This window comes from Macrotis lagotis, chromosome 5, assembly GCF_037893015.1.
Source record: "Macrotis lagotis isolate mMagLag1 chromosome 5, bilby.v1.9.chrom.fasta, whole genome shotgun sequence".
NCBI classification, from domain to species: domain Eukaryota; kingdom Metazoa; phylum Chordata; class Mammalia; order Peramelemorphia; family Peramelidae; genus Macrotis; species Macrotis lagotis.
Window position 1 is genome coordinate 93,823,890 of NC_133662.1, and position 19,653 is coordinate 93,843,542.

The 19,653-nt window shown below is 37.1% G+C and overlaps 1 protein-coding gene across 13 annotated transcripts in view; it reads left to right on the top strand.

Annotated features, from left to right (window-relative positions):
- Nucleotides 1–19,653, top strand: part of KLHL32 (kelch like family member 32) — a 307,584-nt gene that overhangs the window by 267,973 nt on the left and 19,958 nt on the right. For 3 of the 13 annotated variants that reach the window (XM_074187197.1, XM_074187199.1, XM_074187198.1), the window contains 2 exons: nucleotides 4,170–4,896; nucleotides 17,701–17,759. In XM_074187197.1, the coding sequence (XP_074043298.1) occupies nucleotides 4,170–4,896; nucleotides 17,701–17,759 (786 nt within the window). Of the gene's footprint in view, nucleotides 1–4,169; nucleotides 4,897–8,831; nucleotides 11,388–11,436; nucleotides 12,915–13,830; nucleotides 15,314–15,353; nucleotides 16,077–17,700; nucleotides 17,760–19,653 lie in introns of those variants that run through there. The other 10 variants (XM_074187201.1, XM_074187209.1, XM_074187206.1 and 7 more) reach the window with 9 other exon arrangements.

A 19,653-nucleotide genomic window follows, 5' to 3' on the forward strand; every position in this document is an offset into this window, starting at 1 on the left:
ACTAATTCTGGAACTGTTTCTCTAATCTTATAATTTTATAGTTCTGTCATAGTTTTTTTGGCAAAGTATAACACTTTCTCTTTCAAAAAGTTTTTTTGTATTTTCAAAAATGAAAATTAAGTAAAGTTTTAAATAAATTTAGCTAAAAATATGCAAGTCAGTCATGGGTCGAGGAGTTGAGTCAGAGTCCCCAGAACACCAATGTGGCACATGAAGCTAAACCTAGCCAGGTATCTAAGTCACTAAAACATCCAATTTAGCCTTCATGAGATTTTTACCATCTGAATAGGTGTGCTGCTGTAAGTTCCACTTAGTCCACTAAGGTAATAGTTGACCACATTTATCCTGGTGACTTGAAAGTGTTTAAGGCAGTTTCCCAAATTGACTAATTGAATCCCACTGGAAGAACCTAGGTCATCATCTGGGATATGAATGTTGGCTCCTGAATGGAATGCTGGCTAAAGTCTATAAATGGATATATAGGTGAGAAGGAATCCGAGGCAGATGTTAGAGTCATTAGTTTTAATTAGCATTCACTTGAATTTAAGGAGAAGCAGGAGCTTAACAAGTGAAAATGACTTGGGTGGCCTAAAGGTATCAATAAAGGATAAAGGATAAAAATTATGTGAGGTCAGGGAGAAGTTTAAAATATTGGAAAGGAATGAGGCAAAATTCATCTGAGAAAACTCAAGCTTACAGTGTGAGGTGAAAAATAATATGCAAAAGTTATTCCATGGGAAAAAAAAGAATAGTGTTAGGTATAGTCTAAAAGTAGTAAAAGAGCAAACTGGAAATGAAACAGGAATGGTATTACATTAAAACTTTTTTTTAGTTAAGTACTTTTGTTGCTATTACAATTAAATACTGCTAACTTCAGTTAACTAACAATTATTTAAGCACTGGGCTGAGGCACTGGAAAAGATATGTTTAGAAACATAATTATAAAACAAAAAATATAGAAGTAAAGTCAGGCAGCAAGCAAAATGCTTTGTAAGTTTGAATGGGAAATTATGGAGGAAGTTATATTTGAATTGTGCTTTAAAAGGTTGACAGGGAGTGAGTAGGCAAAGAAAAGTAGGAAGTACATTCCAGGGAAAAGAAGAGTATGAGCAAAACTATGAAGAGAAGAAAGAGTTGGGGATGCTTGAGTGATGAAGTCTTCATTGTTGTAGAGTGTAACATGATCCAGGACCACAGAAGGTGGTTGCTTCCAAATATTAGAAGACCTGACATGCCGGGTAAAGAAGTTTGAATTTTAGAAAGGAGACAATTAAGGAACCCAGGGAGAAGTTTGAGCAGTTTGATGTAATTAGATCCTTAGTCCAGCTATGTTGTGAATGGAGCTAGAAGAGAAATAGTGGGGGTACTTAGATTAGGTAGGAGGCAATTGCAGTACCCTTACATTGGTGGTAGTGAAGAATTGTATATGGGTGATGCTAGTAAGATTAGAGAGAAGGGAATAAATGTGAAAGATTTTAGAAAGTTATCAATCCTGAATTTTTAGGAGATGAGAGAAAAAGAGATGCTAAATAAGAGAAATTGAGTGCCATCGATTAAACTAGTAAGTTTCGAAAGGGAACTATGTTTTGGGGAAAGATTATAAACTTGATTTAGTTGTCTTTGGGGCATCAAGGAAGAGCTGCCCCATAAAGTAGCTGGAGATACACATCTAAGGTTGAAAGAAGTCAGGTCTAAATGTATAGATTTCAGTTTCATTTATCCACAGAGATATCCTTCGAAATTGAGAATTGTTGAGTTTTTTGCACTTTTCAGGTAGTATCATAGTTTTCTAAAAGCATAAAACAGAACTTCTTTATAGATAGGCAAGGAGACTGATTAAGAATTAGGGAGAAATGATTAATGAGACCTCACTGGGTTTTTAAAAAAAAAAACTATAGAGGTACTGGTTCTGTGCTGTTTCTCTTTTTCCTCATCTCCACAGCATCTAAGTGAAAGGTGCAAACTCTTAGGATTTTGAGGAATTAATTACCAGAAAAAAAAAGCAGGAAGGATCAGATAAGATTCATGGAATAAAATAAGAGATATTCTGGCAAAATATTAAAAATTATACAGTTGTATATGAGATGCACTTAACAGAATGATGAAGCTGTCCTTAGAAACTTTAGAAGTACTATGAGAAAAGAATAAAATTTGAACTAAAATAAAATCATAGAAATATCTTCCCTAAGGAAATTGTTGGGAAAGAAGTCACTTGAAAAATACAAAATTACAATGGCCAGATATCTAGGAAGTTGATTGTGGATAACTACCCCATTCAGGGGGAGAGGGACTGACCATCTAACTAGGTCTTTCTTTTATCATCTCTAATATCTATGTTATAGATAGGTATTGCTACTTTAAAGCAAATTATTATTTTTTTTTCCTTCAGATGAGTACCTTGTTTTATTTGAACCCTATTGATTCTTAGAGATTTTAGACTACTGGATACTATAATATGGTTAACAAAGAGCCTATTTAGTATGTCTGTAGATTTTAAGGAGTTCTGAATGACATTCCATCTCTATTCTCTTCTCAAGTACTTTAAAAAAACCCTGAAGAAATAAGCCTTAAATAAGTCCTGAATTTAGAAGCAAATGAGCAGAGAGAGTGGTTAGCTGGCTTGTCCCTGTCAGTTCAGAAATTTTCTCTTGGAATTGGTAACATTGCTCCAGTGAACTGTCTGAGGATGCAGAACTTCAAGTTTATAGTTGATGGTTCTGTTTATCATCCAGAAAAGCAGTCTAACCATTCTGTGAAATGCTAAAATTTGGCCTATCAGTTACTTCATATCCATACCTCTGTTTGGATGTAATTTTATTTTAGTTTAGCATATCAGTTGCCGAGAATGTTACAAGTAACTCCATGTGCCAATGATGTTTGTAGAATGTATTTGCTATTGTTTGTTGGTTTAATACATCCTACCAAATTTAGGAATCATATTTCAAGAAATAAAAACATTCAGATAATTTTAAATAGAACTTTTCATTTTAAAATTGTACACATTTTTATTTTTTCCCCTCATCCTTTTCTTGTTTGGTGATTGCTGACCTTTTATCTCCCAGGCTTTTCAAAGCACTATGATTTGATGATTCTGAGATTCAATTATGGGCTTACCTTTGTTTTCAGGAATTCCTTTTGTAAAAGAAAGACTAGACTATGGTGAGAGGAGGTTAAAAATTACATGTTTATAGTTAAGCCAAATGAGAAAATAACGTCCTTTGTGAGGAATTCATTTGAAGGTTGTGCATAGATTTTCAAGATTCTGTGTGTTAATACCATATATCTTAGGATAAAAAAGAAATTCATGACTCTTTCTCAAACACAAAAATGATATGTTTTAATCCTTTTTCTTTTTTTCTTCATGTCTTGTACACCTCTGAAGGGGGTGGGAAGAAACCTTTTCCCACTCTTCTAAATCATTCTAGTAGTGTTATATTGATTTTCCCTCAAGTACACCCTGTGGTCATGGGTGATCACAATTGTTCTATGTTTCTTGTATCGATAGAGCATTTTGACTCATGGGTTGTTCTATATTGCTTGAAATCCAGAGACTCTACCTAAGTACTGATGGTTTCTGTAGTGGTTTATATGCATCTTCCTACCCACACACATGCTTATTAGCGCCTGAGAATATAAAATTCTGAATTGATTGCATTCAGATATCAGGACTGAGATATTTTGATCCAATGATGCTCTTAATTCTTCTCTTCAAAATTTGTAAACATGTTGCCTCAATGCCAGATTTTAAGAACGTTTGTCAAAATCCTTGCCCCTTTCTCCAAATGAAAATTGCCCTTATTTAATCACTAATGATTTGAGAGAGAACATACAATTATATATACATTCACACATACACATATATTTGTATGCACATGTGTACAATGAGTGTTTGCATAATATAATAGAAATTCAATGTTAAAAGATTTCTGCCCCTTTATTAACTTCTTTTTCTTGTCCTTTTTTTCTGGTTTCAAACAAACAAAAAACCTACATCTTCAAAAATTTAGGTGATATATATAAATATATATATATATATATATATACACTGAAATATATATATATATATATATCAGTAATTAGTATATCAAAAAATTCAATGTGATTTGACTATATGCCAGTTTTTCCTTTATATTCTTTTTTTGTTTTTAATCCCTTCCCCTCTCTTTCAGCTAGCAGTGAGGTGGTTGGAACACAACTGCCATTACCAGTACATGGATGAGCTCCTCCAGTACATTCGTTTTGGTCTAATGGACGTGGACACCCTTCATACGGTTGCGCTGTCTCATCCTCTGGTCCAGGCCAGTGAGACAGCAACAGCTCTAGTCAATGAGGCCTTGGAGTACCATCAGAGCATCTATGCACAGCCAGTCTGGCAGACCCGAAGGACCAAACCTCGCTTCCAGTCTGACACACTCTATATCATTGGAGGGAAAAAGCGCGAGGTCTGTAAAGTCAAAGAACTCCGGTATTTCAATCCGGTTGACCAAGACAATGCCCTCATAGCAGCAATAGCCAACTGGAGTGAACTGGAACCGATGCCTGTGGGCAGGAGCCACCACTGTGTGGCTGTTATGGGAGACTTCCTCTTTGTGGCAGGTGGGGAAGTGGAGCATCCTACTGGACGGACATGTGCTGTACGGACTGCCTGCCGTTATGATCCCCGTAGCAACTCCTGGGCCGAGATCGCTCCTATGAAAAACTGTCGGGAACACTTTGTACTGGGAGCAATGAATGACTATCTCTATGCTGTAGGAGGCCGGAATGAACTTCGCCAAGTTCTGCCCACAGTTGAACGATACTGCCCCAAGAAGAACAAATGGACTTTTGTACAGTCCTTTGACCGGTCCCTTTCATGTCATGCAGGATATGTGGCAGATGGTCTTCTTTGGATTTCAGGTAGATAATTCCTATAATTGGGTGTATTACACACACACACACACACACACACACACCTCAGACAAAATTAAAAGTGAAATTCGAAGTCTTATGCCCTTAACTTGGAAACTTTGTACAACAAAGTTTATTTAATTTTTAATATGTATTCTTTGAGGTGGTGATGAATCAGAACATTGTACATGATATTAATTTACACTTTCCAAGGATTTCTACATGGACAAGTATAGGAGTTGGGCATTGGCCGCCTTAAAAAAGTCATTGTTTTCTTTCTTTTTTCAGTTTAAAAAAAGATACTCCTTCAACTCTTGCTTACCTTATCTGAGCTTTGTCTAGGTCCCTTTTCCCTTTCCCCTGGGGCTTGAAGACCTTCACATGGCTCCTTAGCATCAACTACCAGCATAGCTTCAGAAGGATAAAGAAAAGATTCAACCATCTAACTTAATACACAAAGAGGAAAGAAATTGACTTGTTAGATTTTATTTTTTTTATCTTATTTGGTAAGATGCAGTAGAGGACATTGAAATTTTCAAATAATCTGTTGCTTTTACTCATCCATACTACCTGAATCTTATGTATTTGAGAGAAGATTTTATTCCTTATATTCTATTTTCTCCTCCTGTCACTGAGTAATAATTTGAATTTCTTTGGCATTTTCTTTGAAAGGATTGAGAATACTTTTCCAGCCAATGTTTTTCATCAATAGGGCAACATTTATATTGTTTTATGTCAGACCTCATGTTAAAGTACTGAGAATATATGTACCAGGATTCTGTGCTTTGTAGTTGAGTTTTGTTTCAGTCATGTCCAGTTCTTTTTTTTCCATTATTCTTGTCAAATTGTATTGGCAAATTTATATGTCAAATTTTATTTATTCTTTCCAAGAACTCAGCCCACATCCTAGAATATACATTTCTAGAAAACAGGGATAAGTGTTCCATGTAAGCAAGCTATAATGCAGGAACAGATCCTAGGGAGGGGATCTAAACTGTGAATTTCTCCATACCAAAGATATTGAGGCAGGAAAGGGAGGAGGAACAAGTGATGTCAGATTCTTTGTGATTACATTTTTGGTTTTCTTGGCAAAAGTCCTGGAGGGGTTTGCCATTTCCTTCTTGAGTTCACTATAGATGGGGAACTGAGGCAAACAAGATTAAGGTAACTTGCTCAGGAACACACAGTAAGTAGCTTTGGCTGGATTAGACCTCAGGTCCTGATTTCAAGGTGAGCACTCTACTCATTGCACCATATATAAGTAAAGAAAGGTTATATGCAAAATAATACGCAAGCCTTAACAACTAGGGAAATTAGGAAAGTCTTCTGGTATTTCAAGACACCCTTAAACTAGAAAAGGAACTTGGAGAAAATCCCATTAGTGATAAGGTATTAGAAAAGACAGCAAACTGGAATTCGTACCCAATGCCTCTAGGAATTTCTCTTCAAGTTTCAGACTTGATAGATAAAGGTGATGACATCAGAATAAAAATCACAAACAGAAAGATCCATAGTAGGGGTTCTCAACTTGGAATCTGTGAACTTTAAAAAAAACGGACAAATATTTTAAAAATTGTTTTTACTTTGTAATCCTATGGTTTTATTGTATGTATTTTTTCAAAAAGCTATTCTGAAAAGGAATCCACAGACCTCACCAGAGACCTCATCAGATACCACCCTGGTCTGTAGAATCTACTCTTAAACTGCTTTTAACATGTTACTTTCATGAGCAAGGGCTCAACTATTCCCACTTTGTGGGAAATCCAGTTTTCCCCTTCATTATTCATGCAGACAGTATAGGAGACAAACCACAGAGCTGCTGCACCTAGATTGCTGGAAGCTTCATTCTAGAAGGTCTACCTTTGCCACACTCTGTGATAACACTTAAAAATGCCAGCACCATCACTGTTTTAGGAGGGGGGTAGGTTTTCCACTCAATACCTAAAGAGGAAAAAAATTGACTTGTTAGATTTTATTTTTTTAATCTTTTGGGGGGAAATGAAATAATAATTCTTTGGGGAATGCTAGTGTGACACATGATTCCCTAAGGTTGTAATATGCTTAGATCAGTGTGTGTGTGTGTGTGTGTGTGTGTGTGTGTCTGTGTGTATATATATATACATATATATATAATTAAATCTATTGCTGAATGAGGCCTTTTTTGTTATAGTTAATGGAATTGACTGAACTAGTCTTCCCTGGCAAAGCCAAATGGAGAAGCATAGACTCATAGGGATGGAAGTTCCTTTCGGAGGTTTCATACATTATTTCCCTTCCTTTCATCAGAAAAAACACCAAAACAAGCTATTTTAAGGTCTCTTGGGAAGGAGATTCTATAGCCTCACTCAGTATGTGAGCCTCTTCCCCCCTCTCACCCATCTTTTTATAATACTGACTGTCTGAAATTCTTCTTTGGCACTTTGCACATTTCTTGTTGTTTTATCCTTAAGGAAGGTAAGATAGAGTTCTTTGGATAATGTAGAGGTTTGAACTATAATATCTGGATAAATATATGAATTCTTGGCTTTACATTTTTAATGTTACTGAAGAGAGCCAATTCAGAAGAACCATGGCTTAGATAAATTAAAATGAAAATTAATCAGCAACTTAAAAACAGAACAGGAGATGGTGCAGCTTGGTGGTACAGTGGATCAAGCACCAATCTGGGAGTCAGTATGACCCGAGTTCAAATCCAGCCCCAGACACTTAATAATTACCTAGCTGTGTGACCTTGGGCAAGTCACTTACCCCCATTTTGCTTTGCAAAAAGACAAGGGGGGGGGAAGAACAGGAGAATAAATAAGGCAGAAGTGCCTATTGCTCATTTCAGAAGTTTTATATGTATACACACACACACACACACACACACACACCAATGGACATGAATACATGTTTTGCATTGTTTTATTTTTATTTATTTTGCTAGGTAGTAAGTGTCTGAGGCCGGATTTGAACTCAGACCATCCTGACTTCAGGGCCCTCTATCTACTGTGCTACCTAGGTGCCCTATTTAGCTGCCCTACATACATATATTTTAATAAAAGCCTCATATACTGATTGAACTATGATAGTCTACTCTTTAAATATATGTGTTTAAATATATAGTGTTTCAAGAAAACATATATATATATATATATATATCTCATATGCTTACAATGGGTCATGGTATCTTTATACAGGATTTTTTTTAAAAGACAGATTGAAAATAAGTATTAGATAAGGTTGTGAATAAAAGCTCTACTTGCCAGGGGAAGTGGAAATGACAAAGTAAACATTGAATTACTATAATTTACATTTTCTACCAAATTTCATCCTTTTCTTGGATTCATTTAATTTCAGATGTTGTCACTTTGTCAAACTCTTGAAAATTACACTAAAATTGCCCATGTTTGGCAATGATTTTTCAAGAATGCTTAGTAAATATTCCTTTTTCTTTCTTTCCCATCAGATTCTTTAACAACCCCAAAGATTTAATAAGCTGTTAAAGTACTTACCATTTTATTTTAATGGTGTAAATCTTTTTAAAAAAATATTTTTGGAAGTGGCTATGTGGTACAGTGGATAGAGCACTGGCCCTGGAGTCAGGAGTACCTGGGTTCAAATCTGGTCTCAGACACTTAATAATTACCTAGCCGTGTGGCCTTGGGCAAGCCACTTAAACCCATTTGCCTTGCAAAAAAAATTCCAATTATAACTGAAGAAAATTTTTATCATTCATCTTTTATAATATTTTTCATTCCAAATTTTCTTCCTCCCTTCCCCACCCCCTTATGATGGCAACCAACTTGATATAGATTATATTTATGCAATATGTAAAAAATATTTTCATATTAGTCAAGTGTTTTAACTTTTTTTTTTTAGATTTTTCAAGGCAACGGAGTTAAGTGGCTTGCCCAAGGCCACACGGCTAGGTAATTATTAAGTGTCTGAGGTCAGATTTGAACCCAGGTACTCCTGACTCCAAGGCTGGTGCTCTGTGCACTGTGCCACCTAGCTGCCCCAAGTGGTTTAACTCTTAAAGAATGTCCTAGCATAGACTCAACTCTAAGCCCATCACAGTATAGCTACAGAACTAAGCAATTGGTAGGGTAGTATAGAGTAATTACATAGTTGTCAAACTTGAAACCCTCTAGTGAAATGATCAAACCAGATTAAAAATATAACTGGAAAATGTTTAACAAAATAAATGTGAAAATAGACTAGAATAGGATAATATTATTTTATGGTTTTTAAAGTCAGTATGCAGTCAGGGGGGAATCTATTTGTATTTGAGTTTGTCTCTGGCATAGTGAATAGGGACCTGACCTAAGTGCCAAGAAACCCTGGGTTTGAGGCCCATTGTGCCATGCAGGCTGTGTGACAATGAGCAAGTCATTTAACTTCTCCCACCCCAAGCAACTCTCTGAGGTTGCCCAGAGAAAATGTTGATTTGCATTTGTTAAAGTCCCTTGAAAGAAATTCTCTATGCCACTTAATATCAAGAAAAATTAGTGGCCTTCTCTGTTGAATCATGGAATTGCTATTTTCTTAAAAGAAGAAAGAAAAATACAAAGTTTGATCTTTCTTTTCATTTACTATTCCATGAAGTAAGTTTATTTTCTTCTTTTCTTGCATTAACACGGGCTGCCGACTTTAATCACCGTTAATGAAGACAATCACAGTTTTCTCAGGTCTCCTTCTGTCCTGCTGTGTTCCTAAGAACTCCTCCCCTTCTAAGGCAGCACTGGAGCTGCAGTTGGAAAGAGGGAGGGGGATGAATGGTGATACCTAGAATACCTTAATCCTGTCACCTCTTTCTCCCATCTTTACATGTGATAAATAAATTGTAAATCAGACTATTAGTTGGTAGGGCAAGTTAGATTTTTCTGTGAACTGCTTACAGAAAAAAATAATTATTTGCATTGGATGTCACAGATCTTAAATATGAAATCCCCATTTCTGGAAGGTGTTAAAGGTTTTTGAATCAGTTCTTAAGTCTTCCTCCCGCCCACCCAGGCATTTCAGTTAATTGATGAGGGACTAACACGCTTGCATCCTTTTGAGATCTGGCAGACATTGGAACACAGCAGATAGGAGGACCTGGCTCAATTCCCACCAGGATTTCTGGTGTTCTGTTTGGTAGCAAAGTTATTATTGGAAATTTGAGCAAAATGTTCAGTCTTTTCTTTCCCCATTGGGGATCAAGACACTTGAAATGTCGATATTTTTTAAAAGTGAGAAAAGCTCAGAGGACCTCCAAGTACCAAACTCTATTGAGATAGCCATTAGCAGATAATTTAAAATGTTAGAGGTAGTCAGATTTTACTGGAGCTAACAGCATTTGACACCATGACCCAATTCACAAATGAGCTCCATATCACTTAGATTTGAAATGAAAATATTGAAGTAAAATAAGGATAGAATAGATCAAAATGACTCAAATTTTCTTGCATTACACTTCTTTTTCTAGATCAAAAAATGTGATCTCTGTTGTGGGGTACATTACATCAACTCCTGAAAAATACTTCACAAAAATAAATCATTAGTTCATTCTACACACGGTGACAACAAGTCTTAGTGTAGCTTTACTGCATTATCTTTTGAAACACCTTGTGTAACCTGCTAAATTTTTCTGATTGCAACTACAAACTGAGAAAACTAACCAAAACTGCACCCAAGATGAAGAAAAGATAACTCTATTTCATTGCTAAGTGGGTTGTTGTTGTTGTTGCTGCTTAGTTCGTACAGTCATTTCTGACTCTTTGTGGCCCTAGTTGGAGTCTTCTTAGCGAAGATACTGGAGTGGTTTGCCATCTCCAGCTTATTTTATAGATGAGGAAGCTGAGGTACAAAGGGTTAAGTGACTTGTCCAGGATCACCCCACTAGTAAGTGACTGAAGCCGTATTTGAGAAGAGGAGTCTTCCTGACCATAGGGTCAGCATGCTGTCCACTGCATCACCCCACTGCCCAATTGGGATCTCATATACCACTTCATATAATCTCTCAAACTGGGATTTGCAGAAAGTGGGGAGTAGGGGAAAGCCTGTTGTCCTCAAGTTTCTGAAAGTTATTTAGAATGTTACTGACTGCTTATGGATTTAGTTCTTATTTTAATATGTCAGGTCATGGGGGATGCAATTCACATCCAGTTATAATACAAGTTAGGGATTCAAGTCTCCTTTATAGATCTCAATGATACTTAAATTGAGAATTTTTAAAATCTCTATCTTAATAGATTTTCTGACCTCAGCCTTTGCCCTGAGATTTGGGTCAGACAGCCTTATACCTGATACTAAGGTTATATTCTCCTAAGCTAACTGTTCAAAACAAATCACTCGTTGAAGGAAAGAAAACCACTGAATTACATTCTTATTCACACCCTCCAGAAATAGCTCTGGACCTTTAAACCATATATGATGTCATAATCCCCTTCAAGGACACGAGAGGCATTGTGAGATAGCAAAAAGAATGTTTATACAATGAGCCCCAGCTCTGCCATATACTAGCTGTGTGACAATGGGTAAGTCACTTCTTTATGTCCTTAAGTTTCCTCATATGCAAAATGGAAATAATAGAATTTGCATTACTTATTATTTTTATATAAATGGGATCTATTATTATTTTTGTTGTTTTTTTAAATGGAGAACACTGATTATCCCCTTATCTTTTAACCAGGGATCAAGTAGGGGAAGTAAATTTAAAATGCTTTGAGTTTAATATAGAAATAACTTACTTACTAGTAGTCTTAGTACTCAAAGCAATGATCTATCTATCTATCTATCTATATTTCTGTGGGAATGTGTAATGTGTGTGTGTGTGTGTGTGTGTGTGTGTGTGTGTGTGTGTGTGTGTGTCAGAATGACTTGGGTGTTAGCCTGCCTTTATCTAGGTGGCTGTCCAAAGGTGGAAGGGATGGACCGTATGAATTATTCTGGTTCATTGATTTTTGTATTTCCATTTTTTCCTATTTCAGGATCTCTAAATAATAACATTGCTTACTGAAATACAAAATAGACTTAAAGAGGCAATAATCTATGGTAGGACCAGTGCATGATTTTACTAAAAGATTTTAAAGGATATCTGGTTCTCTTTGTTGATGGTTCAAACTGGGAGCGATTTAACCTTGCTTGTACATTATTTCTTGTTCATGAAAAACCTATATCATTCATATTTACTTCAGTGTTGTAGACATTCACGTGAGACTCTTTGAGTCAGTGACCTTTTTGTTTGCATGAGATATTCTTCATTGGTAAGATAAACAAATATCCCAATGCAAAAATCTTTTCCTTACAGATAGATATATTGTAGATGTGAAACTCTCTCTGGGGAACTGGAGTGAATTAATTACTCATCCGTTTGTGAGGCTTCCTCATGTGTGACAGTTAAAACAAGGAATAATATTCTTCATTTAATGCACGAATTGAGGAGGATTCTATGCAAGTTGCTGTTGGATTAGAAATATACTTGATTCAAATTGTTTCTACCGTGTTACCACTGGAGATGTTTACTCCTCTTACATGCTGTGTGTGTATGTGGTCCACTTCTAACATTCCCCAGGATGATTTCTATACCATTAGCATATACTGAAGTGAATAATGGATACACTTGGCTCCTATTTCTTTGCCTGATGCAAATAGATTCATTTCTTAGCTTAAGGCAGAGAGAGAGAAGATCCAGCTATGAATATTTTGAGTTATTTTGGAAATAGGGTAGATTTGGGGAAGAAAAGCTTAATTTTCTTATACACATATGCATCACATGAACCTCCCCACCCATCTCCATCAAACCTCCATACATATACCTATATACACACATACATACATATGTGAGTATTTCTTTGGTATGGAGGTCTACCAGTGAGGAAACTTCCCCTGCCAATGCAGGTTTTTCTGATGCAGTTTTTCTCACCTGTGGTTTTCCCAGGGCCGTGAGATGCTAAATGAACTGTCCAGTGCCCCACACCAGGGTGTCCAGGGAAGCCTTGTGCTGGCTCCCTAGGTGCATCTGACACCTTGAAGGTGAAATGCAGCATGACGTAGGACCACAGGTACTCTAGTGGTTGTGTGTCCCGGGGCATCCGGGCAACTCTTAGACTGTAATGAGGAGAAGAGTTGCTCACCACAAGGGGACAGGCCCTCCCTTCCCTCCCTCCCCAGCAGTTCCCCATAGCCATGACATCACAGATCCTAACCCCTCTTGTCCTGTAGGGGCATGCACAGGATCCCTTCTCTGGGACAGATGCTCAGCAAGGCCTAGTATAGGCCCCGGGCGGGAGGCAGGCTGTAGGCAGCTAAGTGGATAGAGAGCACTGGGCCTGGGAACCAGGGTTCAAATCCTGTCTCAGATGCTTACAAGCTGTGTGACCCTGGCCAAGTGACTTAACCTTGTGTTTGCCTTAAAACACAGGAGAAGGAAATGGCAAACTTTCCGGTTTCTTTGTCAAGAAAACCCTACAGACGATGTGGTTCATGGAGTCACAAAGAGTCAGAATGAGGGATAAAAAAACCCCCAAAAATACATATGTGGGAATGTATGTAAGATGTGTGTAAATATGCAGTATATGTATGTGAATATGTGGTATGTATATATGTAGTGTGTGCAACTATTAAAGCTTAAAATGCCAGACTTTTGGGACACCCTATATATGCAGAACAATATGTGAAGAGCAGAAATATTCCAAGTTAAATCTTATTTTTCCTTTCTCTATTTTTCCAACAAGTATTTAATGAGTATCTAGTACATAAATTATAATGTTTGGGGGGATTTACCAAGAAGTATCCTGGGTTTACTCTGGTGGTTTTACTTGGTAAGACTTTTATATGGATTCTTCATGTGAATGTGATGTTGTTAAGCCTAAGAATTGGTAGTATAAAATATATAATAATATATTTAATATCATATATGATATAATATAAATATAATAATATATAAAATAAAGAATAAATAGTTATGTACTGAACTACCATGTGTTCTTATTGAATATATTTTACTCTTTGGCCAGTACTGAGTAAATGAATGAATTAAAAAACTTCTGTTATAGTCTAGTCACTGTGCCAAGAAGCAAGAATATGAACAGAAAAGCAAGACTCCTAAGGAGTTCATTCCATTAGGGAGAAGAACCTTATGAGAAGTTTCAATGGAAAATCAATAGAGAGGCCCAATAGGTTAGAGTAGCAAAGCAGACGATGATGATGATGATGATGATGATGATGATGATGATGATGATGCATCTTTAAAGTAATTTCCATTGATAATATGGTATTCATTTCTCATGTTGAGCCATTTGACCATTGAACAACATTACTTGGTGGAGAGGACTTTATTTTCCGGGTGATTGTTAGCTGTGGCTGCTGCCCAGGCAGGGATGACCACTGGGTCCCATCTCTACCAGGGCTGATTCCTTAGTGATACAGACTGGGGCACTTCAGTGGCAGTAGGGTCAGTAATGTTTGTGGCTACAGTGGGGTACAAGAGAAAATACATTTGTCTATAAGAAACGTGTAGTGCATTTATTAAGTATAAGAGAATTATCTTTATTAAAAAAAATAAACTCCCTAAGACCAATGGACAAAGAGGACCATTTTCCTCCTTACCCTGCCCCTTGGCTTTTTCTTTGTCACAATTCTGAGTGTCCAAGAGGCCATCCTGAAGTGTAGACAGAGTTTGTCTGGTGTTTTTAACCATCCTGTTATCTCTGCTATGGTGCGTGGTGTCCATTCATCACTGAGTTTCTCATAGACTAGTGCTGGGGAATTTAAGAAAATGTCTTGCTGTTGTCTTGTCCTGTGATAGGAATCATTTCTCACTTCTAGCATGGTGTTAACTTTTCATTTCTCCCGGCAGTTCTTTAAGACCTTGGCGACTTTCTGTAGCCAGCAACTATTTTTCTTTTTGAAGTCCCAGTTTAGGAGCGTATGATGAGGCTGTTCATTTTGAATTTTTGGTTGAAAATTCTCAAGTTCAACCGTGGCACTTCAAAGTTAGGGAAAACTTGGTTTTGAAAATTGATGCTGATACAAGATGGCATATTTAATGACAGATGTATCTATAGAAAGCTGTTAAGATGCAGATTATCCCCCTGGGGAGGGAGATCAAAACTGCCAATCTATAAAATATACTTGATAGGGGCAGGCATAGAATCTATCTATGCAAGTGCTTTGATTGCGGGGGACAGTGTAGCAGCATGTGGCATCCTAACCTAAGAGCAGACAAATCAGCTTGATGACTTTCAAAGCCAAGAATACCGCTGCAGGGAAGGGTACTCCAGTCTAGGAGAAATTAAAACATATAGAGACTGTTATTAATTCCATATCTATTTTTGTGTAGTCAAATCTGTATGCAAATCCTTAGCATCTCATTTCAGCAGATTAATCTAAAAGTGAAGAGTGGTGTGTGAAGGGAATGCAATGAAGAAGCTCCACAAATGAGCAAAGGCGTCAAGGAAATGTAAGCAGGGAGAGCTTGGATGCCTCATCTTTTTTTGCATATATTCAAAGGGAAGTGGCTTTATTTATGTACTTATTTGTCAATTATTTTAATGAGGAGCAATAGCAGCAGCACTGGCTGGGGTTTTCCTCTACCAACAGTGACTTGGCAAAAGTTCCCACCTTAGTTCCCACCTTGGCATGTCACATCCTAGTGCTAATCAACCAAATAACTGTTATTTCCCCTTCCCCCCCCCCCGCTAGTAATCTGACTCTTCATTTCTAAATATTATTATATGAATGAAAATACATATGTTAAGGAAATCTAATTACTGAGCACAGATTAAAAAAGGATTGCTTCTGTGGAAAATGATAAATAATAATGAGAATACTGAAGTGTCTTGTAAAAGAAGGTATGAAATGCCAAAGTTGTTTACTGCAATAGTGACAATCTAATCCAGTTTTTATTCATTTAATCTCGAACAAACAAAATCTGTTAAAGATAATATTATGAACATTTGAAGTGCTGCCTTCCACAATTTTACTGAGGTTGGCTCAGCCAGATTTCTATTCCTACAACAAGTTCAGCAGCTTCCTCATTGAAGTCCCCCAGAGCAAGGGTTGGTTTGTCATTTGTACACTAAAGACTTATGTAATCTCAGTGGATGCTTGACAATTCATCTTCTGTTGTTATGCTGGGTAGGAACAATTATAGGCATTGAAAGTATCACAAAGGAAGCAAGATGCTAGAAATTAATCCATTCTGCTACTGTATTTGGCAAAAGGTAGGTATTTTATTGTATCTTTATCTTAAATATTTGAGGAAATAGAGTTATTTTTGCCATGCTTTTCTTAAGTGTGAAATTTTTTTTAATATTAGAAACAGGGCATTTTTAAAGAAATGCAAAATTCTTTTTGTTTTCACTTAGTTACTAGAACCTCATTTGTGTATTCTTCATGGATTTATACCATAGGCAAATTTCCCATTGATCTTAAAAGGAGTTCCTTGCCTTAAAGGAAATGAAATTTGCCCTCTTGTTAAAAATGGTCCCAGAAAATTAAATGAATGAGTGAAGTTTTTTTATTGGGGGAAGTGGGAGAATAATTATTGTCCTGCATCAGTTGTTTTTTAAATATCTTATCATTAGCTCTTTATATTCAGTCTGTTGTTATTAACTAGGCACCACTCTGCTAGCATAGGAACTTAGCATAGGTACTCAAGGATTTGCAAAATTTAATTGAATCACTCTCATTAAATAGTGTTGAAAATAGTGACCCGTGAAGAGAATTTGTGTTATGCTGAATGTGTTGCTTGCCAGAAAAAGAGAACTTTAGTTATGTGCCACATACATACATAGAAAATATAGGATTGTATATTTTTGTGGTGTTATACTACTTTGAAGCTATTAAATAAACAAGCAGATCACTAAATTAAACAATTCCTAGCTTTAACCACTGATTTGGGCCAAGGATTTAGAACATAATGTATAGAGAGCATAATTGTTAAAAAATTTCTTTTACTTAAGATAGAAATTACTTCTATATTTGTGGGGTTTGGGGGGGGGATTTTTTGTTTCTTTTGATGCCCTTATGCCATTTCTTCCACAAAACCATTTTTCATGCTGACTTTTAGAAGTTTGCATTTTGATTGTAAAAACTCATGCTGAGCAAATGGTTATTACATTGTGTGTTGCTCTGTACACACAACAGGCCTGGAAAGAAGTCAGAATCGGGAAAACTAGAAACAGCATGATATATATTTAAGAGTGTTTGGTTAAATAGATGATCCCAAGCCTCCTTAGATCTATGCAGCAATCAAAGAGTTTCAAGCGAGAAATTTTTTAGGACTTTTAAAGGTTTTAAAGGTGACTTTCTTTTTTAAATGTGGAAGCATGATAGACTCCAGACTTGACCATTTAATTTTTCCTAAGTTACTCTAGTCTTGAGAAATAGTATCTCCAATAGGCTGAAGTTGTTTATGTATTGCTATGCAAACTATTAGAATTTACAAAGTTAAATGTTTGGCTAAGAATTACCTGTTGTTCAGTGTCCTTGGGACAAACCACCTAGAAGCATTTCTTACAACTTCATTTCCATCTCTCTTTTCCCCTTTCCTCCAAATGATTTATTGCTATTTTTTCCTCCTTCATATGTCCAGTTTAAAACAATCTGAACTCTCCTAGTCCTGGTCATCTCAACACACTTGTTGCTTCCTCTTCAGTAGATGACCTTCAGAATGTAGCTGGAAATTGAAGTTATTTAAAGAAGCTCAGTCACATCATAGGTTTGCCAAACACAAACCAATCTTCAGTAATAGTTAATTTTCCCTCCAGTAATATTTCATTCTTATTTGGGGACCACCCTTTGTATTATTCATGAAAAGATTTAACACATGTTAATCCATTACAGGTGGGGTCACTAATACTGCTCAATATCAGAACAGACTAATGGTGTACGAGCCCAACCAGGTAAGGACAAGTTAGATCCTACTGAAAAAAAAATTCACATTTTCATTTGGTATAAAAGTATGTATTTTTAACTGTAATAACAGCATATACATATGATTGTATAATATATGTAAGGTAAATGAATTTCCTTTTATCTAATGACATTTAACTAATGAAAATTTTGTGGTTTAAATTGTTCTATTTTCCCACAGTTCTTTCCTGTCTATATTTGATGGGAAAAATATTTGTTGGGTTTTCATTTATCTGGAAGACCTTGGCTAAGATGTTTAACTGAGCTCTGATACCCTGGCCTTTGGTCAGGAATATCTTTCTGGGAAGATCACACTGTATAATTTCCATCTCTCCAGGGCAGAGCAGTGGACAGGCAAACCTGGAGGTGGAAATACCTCTAGTTTGCCTATGTTATTGGCTCGCCAGCAACCAGGCTTAACTTGTAAACATTTTAATGAGGTCCGACCTACCCTCTGTCTACTCATATATTTTAAATGTTGTTTTTATTGTTGTTTTTTTCCTGCTTAGAACTTCAGCTCAGCCCCCTTCTTCCAATTTAAACATCAACAAATTTTCCAGATATAATTGTCTTCATGGCCAGGTCTAATATTTCTCATAATTAGAGTAACATTTCAAAATAGTCTGATCCGGATTTTCATATTCATCCAAAAGCCTATGAAATCTCTGCTTGGTTTTGGTGACCTGAGCGGGGATGGGCCAAAAATGTACATTTAGCTTTCCTTTTTAGTACATGCGCGCGCGTGTGTGTGTGTGTGTGTGTGTGTGCGCGCACGTGTGTGTGTGTCCGCCCTCCTGAGTCTCCCAGGATGTTTCTAGAGCCAGCCGACTTTGGAGCTCCTAGCTGGGATGTTCCATCCCTGATGGGATCATTAGTGACTGTCTCTCGAGTTTGGCACAGACACGGTTAAAGTGGAAAGGAAGGGTTGGTTTTCCTCAAATGAGGTCTGCTTCATGTTTGTACACACAATCTCTCTTTAAAAATTCCACCGGCATATTGTTTACGGTGGGTGCTGGCAAAGCTCACATCTGCTCACATCTCGCCCAGAATCTCAATCGCTCTATCACTCAGCCCTGGTGCTTGCTTCTCTTGGAGGCCTTTGTGGAGAGTCGATAATGCCCGCCATCTGCCACCGAGCACACTGCTACCTGCCAACAGGCGGGCGGGGGTGACCTCTGCTTCCCCACCACTGATTAGTATTCACAGGCCGGCTTATTAGGGATGACCCCGCCAGGCCCCTCTGCTTCCTCGCCTTTGCAGTTGTTGGCGGCTCACCTGGAAGGCACGGCAGTGGAGGAAGCTAAAGATGTGATCAGGGGAGGCAGGCAGGCTTTGCCAACCAGATGGTGTCCTCCGTCCTGCGGCAGGGGATGGACTGCTAATGCAAAAATTAATTCCTAATACTCTAATGTGGAGTCTGATAGAAGGCACCTGAAGAAAGCCGATTTGGAGCCGAGGCCTCGGGAGCCTAATGAAGGGTATTTTGTGGCCAGATACCTCGAGGAAGCCTTGACTTTCTTCTGAAGGAAGTTACTTATTTGGCTGGAAGGGTGTTTGATTTGAAAATGAGCTTGAACAGTTGTTCTCATTGCATGGCAGCTACACATAGAAAAAGGTGGCAGACAAAAATGGTGTGCCTTTCAAATGGCAGAAAACACATTTTCTATCCAAAAATATCTTTGAAAAAGAAGAGGCGAAGTTAACTGAGCCTGTAGCAATCAATGCCTGCCACGAGGGGATGACTATTTGTGTTGATGAACCTAGGACCCAGAGGTGACAACATCTGAGGAGATTTTGAAAGTATGCCATTCAGAACATAGAACTTAACTGATCAAGTTTCCAGTTTTTCTTAGTAAAATGTTTTTTGTTTAACATAGAAGGGAA